Source organism: Babylonia areolata, chromosome 20 (assembly GCF_041734735.1).
Source record: "Babylonia areolata isolate BAREFJ2019XMU chromosome 20, ASM4173473v1, whole genome shotgun sequence".
In the NCBI taxonomy this organism is placed as follows: Eukaryota; Metazoa; Mollusca; class Gastropoda; order Neogastropoda; family Buccinidae; genus Babylonia; species Babylonia areolata.
The window spans coordinates 33639485-33657046 of record NC_134895.1 but is presented as its reverse complement, the minus strand read 5'-3'; the positions used below and the strand labels follow the sequence as shown (position 1 = coordinate 33657046).

General features: G+C 41.1%; 1 protein-coding gene across 1 annotated transcript in view; it reads left to right on the top strand.

Moving 5' to 3' along the window:
* Positions 1–15622, top strand: part of LOC143295241 (uncharacterized) — a 28010-nt gene extending 12388 nt beyond the window's left edge. Inside the window, exons 9-18 of the mRNA XM_076606820.1 lie at positions 23–137; positions 584–638; positions 2165–2276; positions 3722–3852; positions 5146–5371; positions 6895–6971; positions 8666–8837; positions 11221–11380; positions 13481–14299; positions 15386–15622. Of these exons, the coding sequence (XP_076462935.1) occupies positions 23–137; positions 584–638; positions 2165–2276; positions 3722–3852; positions 5146–5371; positions 6895–6971; positions 8666–8837; positions 11221–11380; positions 13481–14299; positions 15386–15504 (1986 nt within the window). The 3' untranslated portion in view covers positions 15505–15622. The remainder of the gene's footprint in view (positions 1–22; positions 138–583; positions 639–2164; positions 2277–3721; positions 3853–5145; positions 5372–6894; positions 6972–8665; positions 8838–11220; positions 11381–13480; positions 14300–15385) is intronic.
* The last annotated feature ends 1940 nt before the right edge of the window (positions 15623–17562 follow it).

Here is a 17562-nt window from a genome sequence, read left to right as displayed (position 1 = left end):
TGTGTGTGTGTGTGTGTGTCAGGCTGGCACTCTTGGAGATGGGGTTCCAGAGAAGGGGTTCTATGCCTGGTTGATGCGGGAACCCCAGACACTGATCTGGCTGCCGACTATGCATCGTCTCATCACCGCTGAATCAGGTCAGTTGTAGCATGTTTTGTTGTTGATTTTTTTAATGTGCCTGGACAGTTTTGTGGAAAACAAAAAACGTATGTGAAGGAAGACCCGCTTGGATACTCCTAACCCATGGGTTAAAGTATATATATTCTTATTATACAGATTCCCTAATGTGCATTATGAAGATTTAAAAAAAAAGAAGTTTTTTCTTATGTTTTACTTTGTTTCGGTTTCAAGACACACACTAGTTGGCTCCTGTATCCTAGACATACATATATCATATATATGTATAATATATATATATATATGTATGTAGATATATATGACACACACACACACACACACACACACACACATATATATATATTTGTGCATGATTCGCTAATACATTCTGTCTTGTGTTAAGGAGCGCTCTTTTTTTATTGTTATCTTTTTGCACAAAATTAAATCAACACTTTTTTGTTTGCAGTGAAACATGATTGCAAGTGCAGCGTATGTAAAGCAATGCCTATTGTTGGATTCAGGTGAGCTGTGTGTGTGTATGTCCATGTTGGTATGTGGTACTTGTGTCTGAAAATGTACTTTTATTTTAATAATAATAATGATAGTATTTATATAGCGTTGAATCTTGTGCAGAGACAAATCTAAACGCTTTCACACCAGTCATTCACATGCATGCATAACTCTAAAACTGAATACTTGTGTTTGTGTAGTGATTTGTCTCCCTGTACATATCTGTGCTCATTGCATTTCTCCTAGTGGCTGTAAAAGGCTTTCGGAAGGACCTTTAACCTTAAAGCCTCGGGGGCCTTTTGCTTTAACATCTGAAGTGAATATGGAAAATTGGTGTCTGAATGCCAAGGAGCACAGTGAAAGGGTTTACACCAGGCTGATAAGTCCGAAAAGTGCTGTTGCTTGGAGTGGCTGCAACCTAACACTATACCTCCGTTTTTTTTTGTTGGAGCTAGGGAGGAGCTGAGCATTTTTGATTGTTATTAGAATATTGTTACCCCCTCTTCGGTACGATTCAGTCTAGATCAAACAATTTCTTTTCATAATACCTTTCCATTTTTATTCCCTGCTTTAAGCTGGCTGAAAAGACAGACTTTTGATTATTATTTTGGTGTTAACCCCTCGTCTGCTGCTGACAAGTGTTTGTCAGCATATGGCTGACTGTCTGGGATTGAGGTGACAGATCTAGACGTCAGTCACCGTTCTTAAGTAGGATTGTATCCTCATGGGGTTGCACTACCTTTGTTCATTAAATTCAGTTACACAGCGCAAAAAGCAGTTCTTGCAGTTCAGATTCATGCTGCATTGATCTCATTTCACCATTGTTCAGCAGACAAGGGGTTAGTGTAGTCAGCTCTTCCTGATTTTTATTGGAGGTCTATGGAATTGATAGTTGGTTGGTGAGACTTCTTGGCATGGGCTATGCAGGAGATCTGTCAGCTTTTTATTATTGGAATACAATACAGAATGCTATATTATCTCTAATAAGAGAAGTTGTTTTGTAGCGTGAAAGACATAAACAGTACATGGGAATCACATTCATTCAATATGAATATGTGTACATAAAAAGCATAAGAAGAAAGGAAAATGCTGAGTGTGTCACTACATAAGAATCAGGTTCATTCAACATGTGCACATAAAAGGCATAAGAAAAAAGGAAAAGTGTGTGTATGTGTGGGTGTGGTGTGTGTGCATGTGTGTGTGTGTGGGTGTGTGTGCTGCAGGTGCAGATCCCTGCATTGCTTCAAGTTCAGCATCTGTCAGGATGGTTTCTTCCACTTCCAGAACACAAAAATCAGTCATTCAATATGTACAGATAAATGTTATGATATGAAAGGAGAATTGTGTGTGTGTGTGTGTGTGTGTGTGTGTGTGTGTGCCAGGTTCAAATGCCTGCAGTGTTTCAAGTTCAACATCTGTCAGGACTGTCTCTCCCACTTCCAGTACACAAGAATCACTGTTATTCAATATGTACACATAAAAGGCATAATATGAAAGGAGAATGGTGTGTGTGTGTGTGTGTGTGTGTGCATGCCAGGTACAAATGTCTGCAGTGCTTCAAGTTCAACATCTGTCAGGACTGTTTCTTCCACTGCCGTGTGGCCAAGAACCACCAAGTCCGGCACCCTGTCCAGGAGTACTGCTGGCCGGTGAGTCATCAACACTGGATTGTCATGTAGCGTGTGGAGTGGTGGGCAAGTGGTAATGTGTCTGCTTGAGAAGCGGCAGAATCTGAAGGTGCGGGATCGAATCTCATGCTTGCCAGAATTTCACCCCCCTCCACCTGCCCTTGAGTGGTGATCTAGATGTTCGTCATAGAGAGTTGTCCTTGGAAAAAGTTTGTTGTAAAATGCATTCTGATTTACATTTATGTGTGAGTGTGCATGACTGAAGCTTGGTTGACTGACACGGGAGACAAATGATGAGCGCTTAAAGGCAGCTGTCGGTCAGTTCTACACAGGTAGGCAGCCTGTTGTGCAAATAAACCCGTGTTTGTAAAGCGCTTTGAGTTCGGTCTCTGACCAAAGATAGGTGATATAGAAGTATCAATGAGAATTTTTCCATCAAAACAAACTTCTCAGTGTGACTGCTGTCCTCTGGGAGAACTCATCCCCATAACCCAGTGCCAACCGCCCCCCTTTTTTTTTCTTTTCTTTTTTTACCTTTGAATTTAAGAGAGAAGGAAAAAGATCTGAAGAAATAACTTGGCAAGAGATATGAATTTAGTGGGAGATAATGGGTGAGACTGTGAAGTTTGTTTTCAAAATATGAAAAGTCCTTTTTTTTTTTTTTTTTTTCTTTTTCAGCATTCTTCCTCATTGTTGCTACCATTTTATACAGTTAGGTCACAGTGGGGACATCTGGTGGCAGCTTTTGATGCCCCAGGGCATAAAGAGGATTAAGATCAGATGTGATTTTGTGCAGTGATAGTCTGAAACAAATCTTGGACATGAAAAAACTAGTTCACAGAAATGCAGACCAATAGTTGGATTCAGTATACTAGAGTCAGGGGTGGTGGGTGGTGGGGGGGATGAAACTCTGGCACATGCTGCAGATATTTTTGTATCAGTATGTAAAGTTTGTGAGAATTTTAATCCTGAGCCTGTCACATAGATGGCAGTGACACTGGGTTACCTGATTGTGTTGCCTGTCACCATTTCCTTTTGCTTGGCTTTTTTCAGAGATTGGTTTACATTTGCACCAACAGCAAAAGTGAGAGCTGTATGATCAATGGTTTCTCCTCTGCAATGGGAAGTCATTTACAGCTTAGTCTGTTGTGAAGGACTATGACTTTAAAAAAAAAGAAAGAAAAAAAAGGCAAGATTGCACTGGCTCTTAGTGTTACAGCCTTGGGGGGCTCATTGGTGTTTGAGAACCATCCCAACACCAACCCTCTTGGCCAAGAGAGAGTGTGGATGTAACTAGGGCAAGATGCTCTCCACAATAATCAAATTCTAGCCCAGATAGTTGCCTCCTCCTCTGCTGTCCTGATAGCCAGACATGACTGACTATTATACATACATACATACCTTAGAAAAAGAAGTGCACTTAAGATCTGTTTCATTAAAAGTCTGGCCCTGGATGTTTCTAACAGATCACAGCAAAAGACGAAACAAAGGCTTTCTTCAAAATGGTGCGCAACAAGATGAGTCGACGGAGCCGGGGAACCAAGAAAGTGGCCTTCCTGCCTGTGGACAGCACTCCTGACCATGGACTGCTGGAATGGTAACCACCAGCACACACACACACACACACACACACAAGCATGCACGCATGAGCGCGTGCGCACACACACACACACGCACAGTTTAAAGTTTTCTTATGCCTCCAATTGTCTGTGTGGAAAACACTCCCCAGCACCAAATATTCTTTAGTCTTGATGGTCTCAGTCGCACGATTTGGTTCAAGTCAAAACAACACGGTGGATTTGTTCGCTTCAGACTTGGTCAAGGGGATGGGAAAAATGGCTGCAGCTGTCAAGATTTGATACAGTGTGAAAAACTGTTTAACATGACCCCTCGCCGATGGCAGTGAACTGTCTAGTTAACTGAAATCGCTTATGGCGGCAAAAGAGTTAAAGGTCCCATGGTCTTTTGGGCAATGAATTCATATCCACTGTGTCTCGGGCTTGGCGTAGGAAGGTAGGGCCCAATTCTCTCCTTCGACCGTTTTAAAATTTCCCCAACCTGGGTCAGGTATCCATTCACACCTGGGTGAGTGATGAAAATTGGAGTTTAGTGCTTTCCAAGGGGGACAACACCATGTGGAAACAGGGCCATGGACCCAGATCACCAGTGAACACTGGATGAGAAGTGAAATGCCAAATTGATTCTGCCACTGCAGCTTCTTCTTTACTTACGACAGACATTCAAGATGGATCAAAATTGGAATGATTGATACATTGAATGGAGGAACATATCAAATATGTTTGACAAAGAAACTGAATTTACTTGGATACAATTGGGAAGCATGCTTGCAATATGCTTCATTTCATTGACCATCACAAAAAAAAAGTATTTTATTTCTCTTTTTTGTCACAACAGATTTCTCTCTCTCTCTCTCTCTCTCACACACACACACACACACACACACACACACACACACACACACAAACACATATATATTTATAGAGAGAGAAAGAGAGTGTGAGAGAGAGAGAGAGAAGACGTAATTTTGTTTTGTTTACTGAGAAACTTTTCAACCACTGTGACAAGGGTAGCTTCTGCTGTGGATAGCATTTGAGTTTTGCTAAGACTAGTAAAAGTTCAGATACAGCTGTAAGGCATCCGAGAAAATCTAAAATTGATATGGTGATATATATATATATATAATTGCCTGTCCAAAGTGTTCATAAAGGGAAAGAAAACATGATTTGTATTTTTTTGGAGGGGGAGGGGGGTCTTGGAATATAAAATGCTGGGTTCTGGCTTTAAGAAAAAAAAATAAAAAGAAATTTAGTTCCCTCAGACCCTGGGAATCCTGCCTGTCAGACTCAGTCATGTGAAGCTTGACGTGCAGGGAGATGCGCGCCGTGCCGACACCCCCCTCACCTCCCTCACCCGTCCAGGTGGGTGGGGATGGGGGTGGACTGGAGGCGGAGGGGGAGGCGTCATCCAACGACAGCGGTAACAGCTCGGACCAGGGGGGTGAAGGTTCGGACCCCAGGTTGTGTGACGAGCCCTCCTCCCCTACACCTGGGTCGTTGTACGACAACAGCAACTCTCCCGCCAGATACCTGGAGGAGGTGAGTGGGATGTGTGTCACAGTGTGGTTGGGGTGTGCGTTGGTGTTTGTGTGTAGTGTGTGGGTGGGTGGATTGGTAGGTGTGCATTTGTATTAAGTGGGTGTGTAAGTGGATGTTTGATTATGTGTGTGTGTGTGGGTGGATGTTTGGTATGTGAGTGTGTGCATGAGTGTGTGTTGGTGTATGTGAGTGTGTTTTGTGTATGTAGGTTTTTGTGTATATGTGTGTGTATATGATGTGATGCTTGAGTTACACTTCACACTAGATGTTATTTCTTGATGAGATTATTTCTAAACAGCCTGAATCGAGCCCTATAATAATGTATTAAAACAACATCCTTTTTTGAAACTGTACAGTCCTTTGAGTGTGTTTGATATTATGTGCTAACACTATCATTTGAGTTAAAACATGCTGAATGGATGACAAGAAAGTCACATCTGTTTGCAAGGGTTAATCATCTCATAACCTTTTCTTGTCCCTGTAGAAGATCCTGACAGAGCTTCCTTTTATTTCTTGTTCCAAAATATTTTAGAAATAATTTGTTATGTAGGAAGAAACTCCCAAGAGAAACATATTTGTATTTGTATTTCTTTTTATCACAACTGATTTCTCTGTGTGAAATTCGGGCTGCTCTCCCCAGGGAGAGCGCGTTACTACACTACATCACCACCCATTTTTTGGTATTTTTTCCTGCGTGCAGTTTTATTTATTTTTCCTATTGAAGTGGATTTTTCTACAGAATTTTGCCAGGAACAACTCTTTTGTTGCCGTGGGTTCTTTTACGTGTGCTAAATGCATGCTGCACACGGGACCTCGGTTTATCGTCTCATCTGAATGACTAGTGTTCAGACCACCACTCAAGGCTAGTGGAGGGGGAGAAAATATCGGCGGCTGAGCCGTGATTCGAACCAGCGCGCTCAGATTCTCCTAGGTGGGAGCGTTACCTCTAGGCCATCACTCCACATATTGCACAACTGTTACTCCAGTTACTGTTTTAAGCTTACCATTTTGTTCTGAAATCATCTGTAGAATTAACCCCTTGACTGGTGGACCTGGGCGAAACGAGGGCAGTGTGGCACGATCTTGAAGGGCAGTTACAAATTTCTGTGTACTTATCAATGGTGTCGTTGATTTTGCTGAACAAAAGTAATGCATTTCCAAGAGGAAAAAGTCCAAATACAGAATCATGACAAATGATAGTGATATCCTGACCTGTAAGCTCTGTCTTATTTCAGGATGTTTGTGTGTGTGTGGGTTGAGGGGGGGAGGGGGGTTGTGCGGTGTGTGCATGTGTGTGTGTTGGTGTATGTTGTGTACTCATCAGCAGCAGTCAAGGGGTTAAATGATAATTTTGTTCTGCACCTTTCATTTTGTTATTGTCATCTTGCATGGTGGTGTGTATGATGTATGTCACATCCTGTGTTCTGTTGGGATTAATTGATTTTTTTTCCTACATTATTTACTTTTTTATTGTCATTTTGCTTGGTGGTGTGTATGATGTATGTCATATACTGTGTTTACAGAGGCATCTAAAGAATGGTTTGACTCAGGACCGGCACAGTCTCATTCATCTGGTTCATCGACTGCGTCGAGAAAACAGGTATTAAGCCTTCGGTAAAATAAGATCATGAAAAAAGTATACAGCAGAGCAAATGGAAATCAAGGAGTCATTCTTATTTCTGTTTCATCCCTTGGTAATCTGTACTCACATTGAAACACAGCATGTCCATTCATAGATATTTGCACATGAAATGAATGTATTATACAGGGTTCATGACAAATTAAGGACCACTTAATGAAAAGGAGGTATTTTTTCATAAGATATTAAAAATTGAGAGATGATTTTAATTATGCAGGCTGCATATGGTCTGCCACTGGCTTCCCAATGAAAACACAAACAGCCACTTAGGGAATAAGTGCACCGTGAACAGTTTGAAAAATGTTTTTGAGGAATCGATGTTTTGTCCAAAAACATGACAGTTATTAAACTAATTGTTTTATAAATGATAGCTGTGGTTTTTCATTATAAAAAAAATGGAACTACACGTGCAAGGATGCACCACTAGTCATGACACATTCTCATGATATTGGGTGGATACACCAGTGTTTGCCGAAAGTTCGGCATTATTCCACTGTACCCTGAAGAAGAAAACCGTGCAATTTCCCAAGTGGCCCTGAACTTTTTGTGAACTGTGTGTGTACATGAGCAGTCTCATCTGCTCACCTCTCTGTGCCCATCCACTTTCAAGCAGTGTAAGTTTCTGAAAAGTGAAGTTGCATATGATTTACTTAAAAAAATTTTTTTTTATCACAGCCATCTTAGTTAAAGCTGATAAATAAAATTGCACTGAAAATTGTGATTTGGGGGTCCAGTTTTTGTTGTCTTTAGTAGCAGTGTTTAGTACATCCTAATATTTGAAAAATCGTGGAAAATCTTTTTAAAGTTAAGACTCCAGAAGGATGTTGCCACAATTTATACTTGCCAGTTTCTCCTTTTTGTTCACCAAAATGTCTGGACACATGAACACACTCTGGTTTTCAGACTGATGCAGAGGGTAAAGATGGGTGGAACAGACATGTTTATTGTCCCGATCTGTCTGTATTGAATCCAGAAAACCAACCAACATGTCACTGAACTGCAAGAATATGGCCGTTCTGGGGGTGGGGGGTAGGTGGGTGGGAGAATCATGTGCTGTATATGTACATTCACCAGCATTCTGTCTGAACTAGAAATTTAGAAGGGCTTCAAAATGAATCAGCAAATCAACATGGTGATGAAGAGGAATGCGTATGAGAACTGCGCTGAACAGTCCTGAAGCAGTGATGAAGAGAACGCATGCAGAACATTCGCCTAAGGCAAAATCAGATAAAATAATCATCTACAACTATTCAATGAGGTCAGAGCTGCATCAAAAAGTATTCCCCGACTTTGAATTTAATGCAGCCCTGTTGAAAAAGAGACAGCTTCTGTTTTTGCACTCAATGTGAGTGTGATTTTTCAGTGAGCCAAGCAGTTGCGCTGATTTTCATCAACATATTCAGTCCAAAAAAACACACGAAAGATGATTGCAGGAGAAAGAGTGAAGAAAGCCAAGGGGAAAGATATCTGGAGTTTTTCCTTGGAAAACATCAACTAAGATTCACAAGAGAAGAATATTGAGTGAACTTGAAAATTATTGAAAATTTTAATTTGCTCTGGATTTTTCACTTGATTCATTCCTGATGGAAAGATCTCGGGGCAGGCATGTGAAGTGGTGGTGTTACAGTCCTGTGTTGTAGCTGTGCTCGTTGCAGATTGCTGAGACAACAGCTGAGGTCGGCCTCCAGCCGCAGTGAAGACCACAACCAGGATGTGTGGATGTCGGTGGCTACAGCCCAGGTGTCATCAGGTGGGAGTCAGCCTCCCCACTCCATCGTCACCTGTGATCTGCACACACCAGAAATCACCCCTCACACACACAGCGCTGTGAGTAGGAGTGTCTGAGACGCCAGGGAATATGTTTCACTTTAGTGCATGAAAAATGAATCCACAGCAATAAAAGGGTTGTCCCTGGAAAAATTCTGTAGACAAATATACTTCAACAGGAAAACAAACACACTTGCAGACAGGGAAAAAGATACTGAAAATAAAGAAAGAAAAAAGGTGGTGCTGCATTCTAGCGATGCGCTCTCCCAGGGGGGAGCAGCCTGAATTACACACACACAAATCTTGTGACAAAATATAATACAGTACGATGGGTGCTGTGACAGAATTGTTTTGACGTTGGATGTCTGATCCAGTGTTCACCAGTGATCACGGTTCGAGGTTTCATTTTGTCATGGTGTTGTGTCTTTGGGAGAGGCACTTTACTCTTTCATCATCCGCTCAAGTTTGAATGGGTACCTGTCTTTGATTGGAAAGGTTAAAACGGTGGAAAGAGAGGACTTAGCTCTGCCTTCCTATGCTGAAATGTTGTCTCAGAGGACATAAATTCATTGCTTGATAGCCATAAAAGGCTATGGGACGTTTCATCTTTTTTGAAGTTCTTATGTGGCAGTGTTTTTGGATTTTTGCCAAGAAAGTTTTGGAAGAACTTGGTGTTCGTTGCTTCCCTCACTTTTTTTTATATTTTATCCCCCCCCCCTCTCTCAGTAATGTCAGCTTGTGAGAGAGAATTGCTGCCAGACATGAATGCATCAGTCACACGCATGCTCTTACTTTGTCCGTGTTCATCATTCTTTGAAATGCCTTCGTCTTCTGTCATGTTTTCTTCAAGCAAGAAATCAGGAATTAGTGGACCAAGTTAATGAATTTTGGTGAATTTCAATGAAAGTATGACTCATAATTATGTAGTTTGTCTTATTAGTTCCAAGTATCGAAGAACTGGCCAAGTATGCAGATGCAATTTTTGTTATACACACGTTCACCTGTTGAATATGGATATTAACCCATGCTTAACATTGACACATTGTAAGTGACATTGTTTATCCTGGATAGTACTTGCAGATAGTACTTGCAGTTAATTTTTTTTTTTTTTTTATATTTTGATAAACAAACTATGTTCATTTTCTTTTGGAAACATAACTTGTCTTTTGAAACAGAGATGGTGTAGATTTATAATCAAAGTCCAAACAAGACAAAATACATAAGAGAGGGATACATTGTCAGAAGGATCAATGCCTTTTGTTTCTGTTTGTCCATTTCAGTTACAAAATTGGGAATTTTTCTTGGGGCTTGGCAGAGATTGTGATAGTGTGTCATGATTTCCTATTTATGCAAAACAAAGTGTGGAGATGGAAGAAGAGATTATTAGAAGTTGTTTTTTGGGGTTTTTTTTCCCCCCCCTTTTTATCAGTTTATTAAAGTAGAAAAAACAGAAAGATGTGGATGACTGCTTTTTTTTTCCGGTTAATCAAAGTAGAAAAAATGGAAATATGTGGATGACTGGTTGGCATGACTTGACATGACTGGTGTCACTACAGAATGGAACGTCATTGTTACAGAAATAGAAAAAACCTACAGAAAATGGGCAACTGAAAAAGTACTACTTTTTAGGTGTTTTTTTTTTTCTCTGTTCTTTGCGAAACAAAGTGTGAAAATATCATCATAAGTCTTTTTTTTTTCCCTCCTTTTTTATCCATTGTCCCTGGAAAAATTCTGAAGAAAAATCTGCTTTGACAGGGAAAACAATACACTTGCATGCAGAAAAAAAGAAGAAAAGAAGAAAACAAAATGGTAGAGCTGCACTGTAATGATGCACTCTCACTGGGGACAGCAGCTATGTTGTCATAACCCAATCTATCCCAACCCAACCCACCACACAACACCACACCACACCACACCACACCACACCACAGTACACCACACCAGACTTTACAACATGACACAACACAGGCAACATGACACAGCACACTACAACACAGATAATATAATACAACACAATACAGACAATACAACACAACGCTACACAACACATCACAGACAATACAACAAAACACAACACGGACAATACAACACAACACAGACAGTACAACACAACCCAGACACATCACATCACATCACATCACAGACAGTACAACACAACAAAACACAACTCGGACAATACAACACACCTCGGACAATACAACACAGTACAGACAACACAGCACAGCACAGAACAACACAACACAGGCAACACAACACAACTCAGACAATACAACACTTCACAGACAATACAACAAAACACAGCACAGACAGTATGACACAATACAGACAATACAACACAGACGACACAGCAGAACACAGACAAAACACCACAACTCAGACAATACAACACAACACAGTACAACACTACACAACACAATGAAGATGATGACTGGTGTCACCACAGAACGGCACCACGTTGCTCTCACAGACGGTGAGTCCCATCGGTGAGTCATCCACCACCACAGAGAGCGGAGGCCAGGCCTACACCAGTGACTTTTTCAACTCCATTCTGGCCACCACCACTACCGCCACTGCCACCACCACCTTTGATACCACTGCCCAGGGTGTGTAGACAACATTCTTGTGCCTTGCTATTTCTGTTTGTGAAGAAGAAAGAGAGTATGTGTTGAGCACTTGTAATCCTCAGTTTGAATGAATGCAGTCTTTATTCCTAAAATATATGATTTATATAGTTGTTTTATGCAGTCACTTTAGCTCTTTCTATACTAAGGTGCGCTAAAGCGTACCTCATGTGCACAACGCTTTGCTGTTCTACAGTAACTCAAAAGTGCACCTGTAGTTTTAATATGGCAGAAATGCCTTCGTTTGAATGCAGTGCATGTGAGTGTACAGTAACCCTTTTTCAGACTTGAAAATTTTATTTCCAGCATCATGACAAGTGTTCGAAACTTTCAAAAGCATTTTGTGCAGAAGTATAAAAAACAGAGATACTACGTTTCGGCAGTCAACCCTCGATTTGTAAAATTTCTGTTATATGAGAAAAATTGACCCCCTTTATGTCAGTTATGAAAAACACAGATTAAAAAAAGAAGAAGATAAATCAGTCAATAATTAAGTGAGTGCTTTGAAACTTTGTGAAATATTACTCCATTCTATTCTTTATATCATCACAAAATTTCATGGCTGTATCATGTATGTATTTGCATTCATTTTTAGATATTTTTCTTGTAACATAAACAAACGGCCAGTACAGAGAGTATAATGAAGGAAGTCATCGGGTAGTATAGAATCAGACGGGCGCAATAGCCAAGTGGTTAAAGCGTTGGACTGTCAATCTGAGGGTCCCGGGTTCGAATCACGGTGACGGCGCCTGGTGGGTAAAGGGTGGAGATTTTTACGATCTCCCAGGTCAACATATGTGCAGACCTGCTAGTGCCTGAACCCCCTTCGTGTGTATATGCAAGCAGAAGATCAAATACGCACGTTAAAGATCCTGTAATCCATGTCAGCGTTCGGTGGGTTATGGAAACAAGAACATACCCAGCATGCACACCCCCGAAAACAGAGTATGGCTGCCTACATGGCGGGGTAAAAACGGTCATACACGTAAAAGCCCACTCGTGTGCATACGAGTGAACGCAGAAGAAGAAGAAGAATCAGTTAACATTTGTCAAACCTAAAGAAAACTGTGAATGAACAAACAAGAAAAGGGAGTTGAAGTTTACTGAAGAAAAAGTTGGAAAGATGATGTGGGGGGGGGAGGACTAGGTTGAGAGGAGGGACATTTAATTAAATCTAGCAGTAAGTTCAAATGCATCAATGTTTGTCCTTGGAATGAGACATAAACTTAGGTCCTGTGTGCAGCATGCACTTTGCATACATAAAAGAACTCACAGCAACAAGAGGGTAGTCCTGGCAAAGTTCTGAAGGAAAATCCCTTTTGATAACACAACAAAAACACTTGCAGACAGGAAAGTGAAAATGCAATGTAGTGCAATACAATTGAATGCGATACAATATGACATGATGCTATACAATACAATTGTGATAACTTCATTGATAGTTTACTGATATTGCCACAACCTTACCCCCAGCTTTACTGATAAGTTACAGAGATTGTTCACCACAACCTTATCCAGCTTTACTGATAAGTTACAGAGATTGTTCACCACAACCTTATCCAGCTTTACTGATAAGTTACAGAGATTGCTTCCCACAACCTTACCCCCAGCTTTACTGATAAGTTACAGAGATTGCTTCCCACAACCTTATCCAGCTTTACTGATAAGTTACAGAGATTGTTCACCACAACCTTATCCAGCTTTACTGATAAGTTACAGAGATTGCTTCCCACAACCTTATCCAGCTTAACTGATAAGTTACAGAGATTGCTTCCCACAACCTTACCCCCAGCTTTACTGATAAGTTACAGAGATTGCTTCCCACAACCTTACCCCCAGCTTTACTGATAAGTTACAGAGATTGCTTCCCACAACCTTACCCCCAGCTTTACTGATAAGTTACAGAGATTGCTTCCCACAACCTTATCCAGCTTTACTGATAAGTTACAGAGATTGCTTCCCACAACCTTATCCAGCTTTACTGATAAGTTACAGAGACTGCTTCCCACAACCTTACCCCCAGCTTTACTGATAAGTTACAGAGATTGTTCACCACAACCTTACCCCCCTGTTTCCTTTCAGGCGCCGGTCGAAAGCCCTCAGAGATGGTGTTTGCCTCCACACCAGCGGTGCAGCCCATGTCTGCCCCTCAGAAACCAGGTCCCCGCAAACCACCCCGCCTGACTGGGCTGGGGGAGAAGAACACCGTGTCCATCAGCTACATCCACTCTGAGGACAGCCCCCTGGAAGCAAACCCTAAATCCACCCAGCCCCCTGTGGTGCACCAAGTCTTGGTCCACAGCCAGTCTGCAGAGAACGAACCCGACTACGACACTCCCCCCAGCCGGTCTTCACAGAATGAAAACTCCGCGGACTTTGCAGACTATGCGGAAGTTCTGGTGGAGAGATCAAGTTCGTTTGAAGAAGGGAAAGAAGAGGACGAGAAGGAAGACAGTGTGGTGAAGACGCCCCAGGTTGTGAAGACGCCCCAGGTTGTGAAAAACGCGGTAAGCTGCGATGAGATGTGGGCCGACGTTACCCCATGCACCATCCGCAAGAAAGCGTCCAAACCCACGCGGCTTGCAAACGAGGCAGACAACAGCCACCTGACCACGTCTCCCGCAGTGCTGGACGTGACTGACAGGAGAAACTCAACCGGGGATTTAAGCCTGAGCCCCCGGCGTGTGTGTGATGTGTCGGAGGGGCAGTTGAAAGTCACGCCCAAAGTTCTGAAGAGCTATGGGTCATTGGACAAACTGGGGGCGCGAACGCCCGGCGTGGATAAAAGTCTGTTCACTGTTTCCCGCGGGGACTCCATCCTGAAGACTCCTGAGCGACAGGAGATTGACAAAATGATTGAGTGGATTGACAACGCGTTCCCTTCCGATCTGTCGTATTCAGGTGTGTACAGTTTTGTCTTGTCTTATTTAGGTGTGTAATGTTTGTGTATCTGTCTTATTGTGTACAGTTTGTGTATTTGTCATATTCAGGTGTGTACAGTTTGCTTATCTGTCTTATTGCGTACAGTTTGTGTATCTGTCTTATTCAGGCGTGTTCAGTTTGTGTGTCTGGTTTATTCTGTGTTTTCAGTTTGTGTATCTCGCTTATTGAGGTGTGTTCAGATTATGTATCTGACTTATTCAGGTGTGTAAAGTTTGCGTAACTGTCTTATTCAGGTGTGTACCGTTTGTGTATGTCTTTTTCAGGTGTGTTTAGTATGTGTGTCTGTCTTATTCAGGTGTGTACAGTTTGTGTGTCTTTTTCAGGTGTGTTTAATTTGTGTGTTATTTTTATTCAGGTGTGTACAGTTTGTGTATCTGGCTTATTAAGGTGTGTACAATTGGTATGCAGTTGATCTGTCTTAGTCTGGTTTGTATAGTTTGTGAATTGCAAGTCAGACACACAGTGTGTGTGACATTTATTAAGTGACTGAAAAGATGCCTTTTAAAGGAATTATAGGTTTTGCCATGTGTGTGTGTGTGTGATTGGATACAAAAATGTAAATGTGTTGGAATAAAGAAAGATAACCAAGAGAAAGTTTAAAACTGTAAAGAAGTGAATGGTTAGCTTATTATGGTTGGTTTGTTTAGTTTGATCTTTTGCAGATTTCACTTTCATAATAATGTGTTTGAACTGAAACATGTTACATCTTGAGGTGATTTCTGCATTCTTTTCAGGAATGCAAAAGATACTTATGTTACTAGGACCTGTTTAACCTTCTATCAGCTTGTGTATAAAAATTTGTAGTTTTGGTGTGCATATAACATGCATTGCATAGGACACTTTCATGCAGATAAGGAATGTTAACGCTTATTTTTTACCTTGATTGATGCAATTGTTATGATAAAGCCTAATTTGTGTTTCTGATTATGTTGTTTTCTGGAATCCTCCATGCCCCTAAAGGGATGAAAGGTTAATTGAATCTTGGACATTGCTGACCTTATCCATGATAAATGACCACTGTAAGCTTTGCTGTGTTGGTTCCAGCACTGTCACTATGCGAGGACGACTTCCTTGGGCAGAAGCGAATGCTGCAAGCCGCTGAGGGCATAGGCCAGGCCATGGCCGACCTTGTGCAGGCTACCGCTGACCACTGTTATACCTGACTGCACGTCAAACTCCTTTCCTTGAGGACCACTCCAGTCCTGTTGCACCTGACTTCACGAACACTGTTCCCTGTGAACTGCTCCATTCCTGTTACACATGACTGAAGTCAACACTCCAGTCCTGCTACACCTGACTTCACAAACACTCCAGTCCTGCTACACCTGACTTCACAAACACTCCAGTCCTGCTACACCTGACTTCACAAACACTCCAGTCCTGCTACACCTGACTTCACAAACACTTCAATCCTGCTACACCTGACTTCACAAACACTCCAGTCCTGCTACACCTGACTTCACAAACACTCCAGTCCTGCTACACCTGACTTCACAAACACTCCAATCCTGCTACACCTGACTTCACAAACACCTTTCCTTGTGAAACACTCCATTTTGGTTGGGTTACACCTGACTCAAGTGAACACATCATTCCTGTTACACCTGACTTCACAAACACTCCATTTCTGTCACACATCACTTCACAAACACCATTCTTTGTGAACCACTCTATTTCTGTTACACCTGACTCAAGTCAACACTGCATTTCTGTTACACCTGACTCGAGTCATCACTCCATTCCTGTTACACCTGACTTCACAGACACTCTGTTCCTGATACACCTGATTTCACAAACACACTGTTCCTGTTACAGCCGACTTCACAACACTCCATTCCTGTTACGCCTGACTTTACAAACCCTGTTCCCTGTGAACTACTCCATTTCTGTTAGTGTTAGACCTGACTTTCTCCAAATGTTTCTCGACCTTGTGTCACATTGCATACCTGTATTTTCTTCTTCTTTTTTTCATATTTTTCTTTTTCTTTAGTTTTATAATTCAGAATGAAAAAAAGGTACTTTCCTTTTGTATGTTTGAAAATGAAGGCAATCATGACTACAGATTTACTTGTTTAGACAATCATGGCATCATTTGTAATGATTGTTTTAGTTTTTGTATGGTTTCAGCATTCCTATTGCACATACTGGTATGGGTGAAATCTTGTGCACCAGGCCATAGTAGGTTGTAGTCTGAGTGTGGTACAAGTCTGGAAACTGGAAGAAGAATGGCTTGATCTTAAAGTTTTTAGCTAATCATTTTGTGTGAAAACTGGAGAAAGACATTGGAATGTTTTTATTCATGGGGTAATCACAGTGTATGAACAATTTCAGAATAATTTTAGTGTACTGACAAATATTTGCCCCCAATTTTTTTCAGTAAAGTTATATATCAAATTGATATTTGTTGAGTTTCATGCTCCAGTTTGTAAGCTAACATGTTGAAGAAATTTGAATGTTTCATTATAAACTGTTGTTTTGCTCCACATGTGTGGTGGGGTTGTGCCATGTACTGTAGATCATATTCACAGTGTCAGTCAGTTGTCTGTTTATCATACTTGTTTGGGCCATACCAGTTCTGATGGGTTTTTTAGATATATATATATACTTATTTATTTTTTTACATTTATTTGGTATGGATTAATAATTCTTCTATACTACACACTTAAAACATTTTACAATTTTCTCAGTGGTTGGTTTTAAGAACAGAAGCAGAATTGTAAATAACTCGAGGGGTGAGGGGGGCGGGGTACAAAAAGAATGTCATGGCATTTGTATGTGTTTTCCTTGAAGGCAAGATAAGGAATCAAGCTTTAATTTTGTGGAACACTTCCGAACAGTGCATAAAATTAAGAATCCTAGATAAAAGATGATGTGCTGAAAATTTGAATGAATTGTAAGGCTGAAATTTTGGTGGAAAAGGAAATAAGCTTTTATTTTACGAGGACATTTTTAAAATGAAATTTTAGAACTGTGTTTTATTCTACCTGATAAAATTAGGAAGTGGAAGAAAGACAATGATACTGTTAAAGAAAGAAAAAAAAAAGGGGGGGGGGAGAGGGTGGATAATTGTTGGCGCTTATGTACATGATGCATTTACACTTGTACAGTTGGGCAGAAGGGTGTGCTTGCTCCCTTGGGAGGAGAGAGAACCACATAGAAGAGAAAGCAAAGTGAAGTCAGTGGGAAGGAATCTCGACCGACTTTCACACAATTCTGTACAG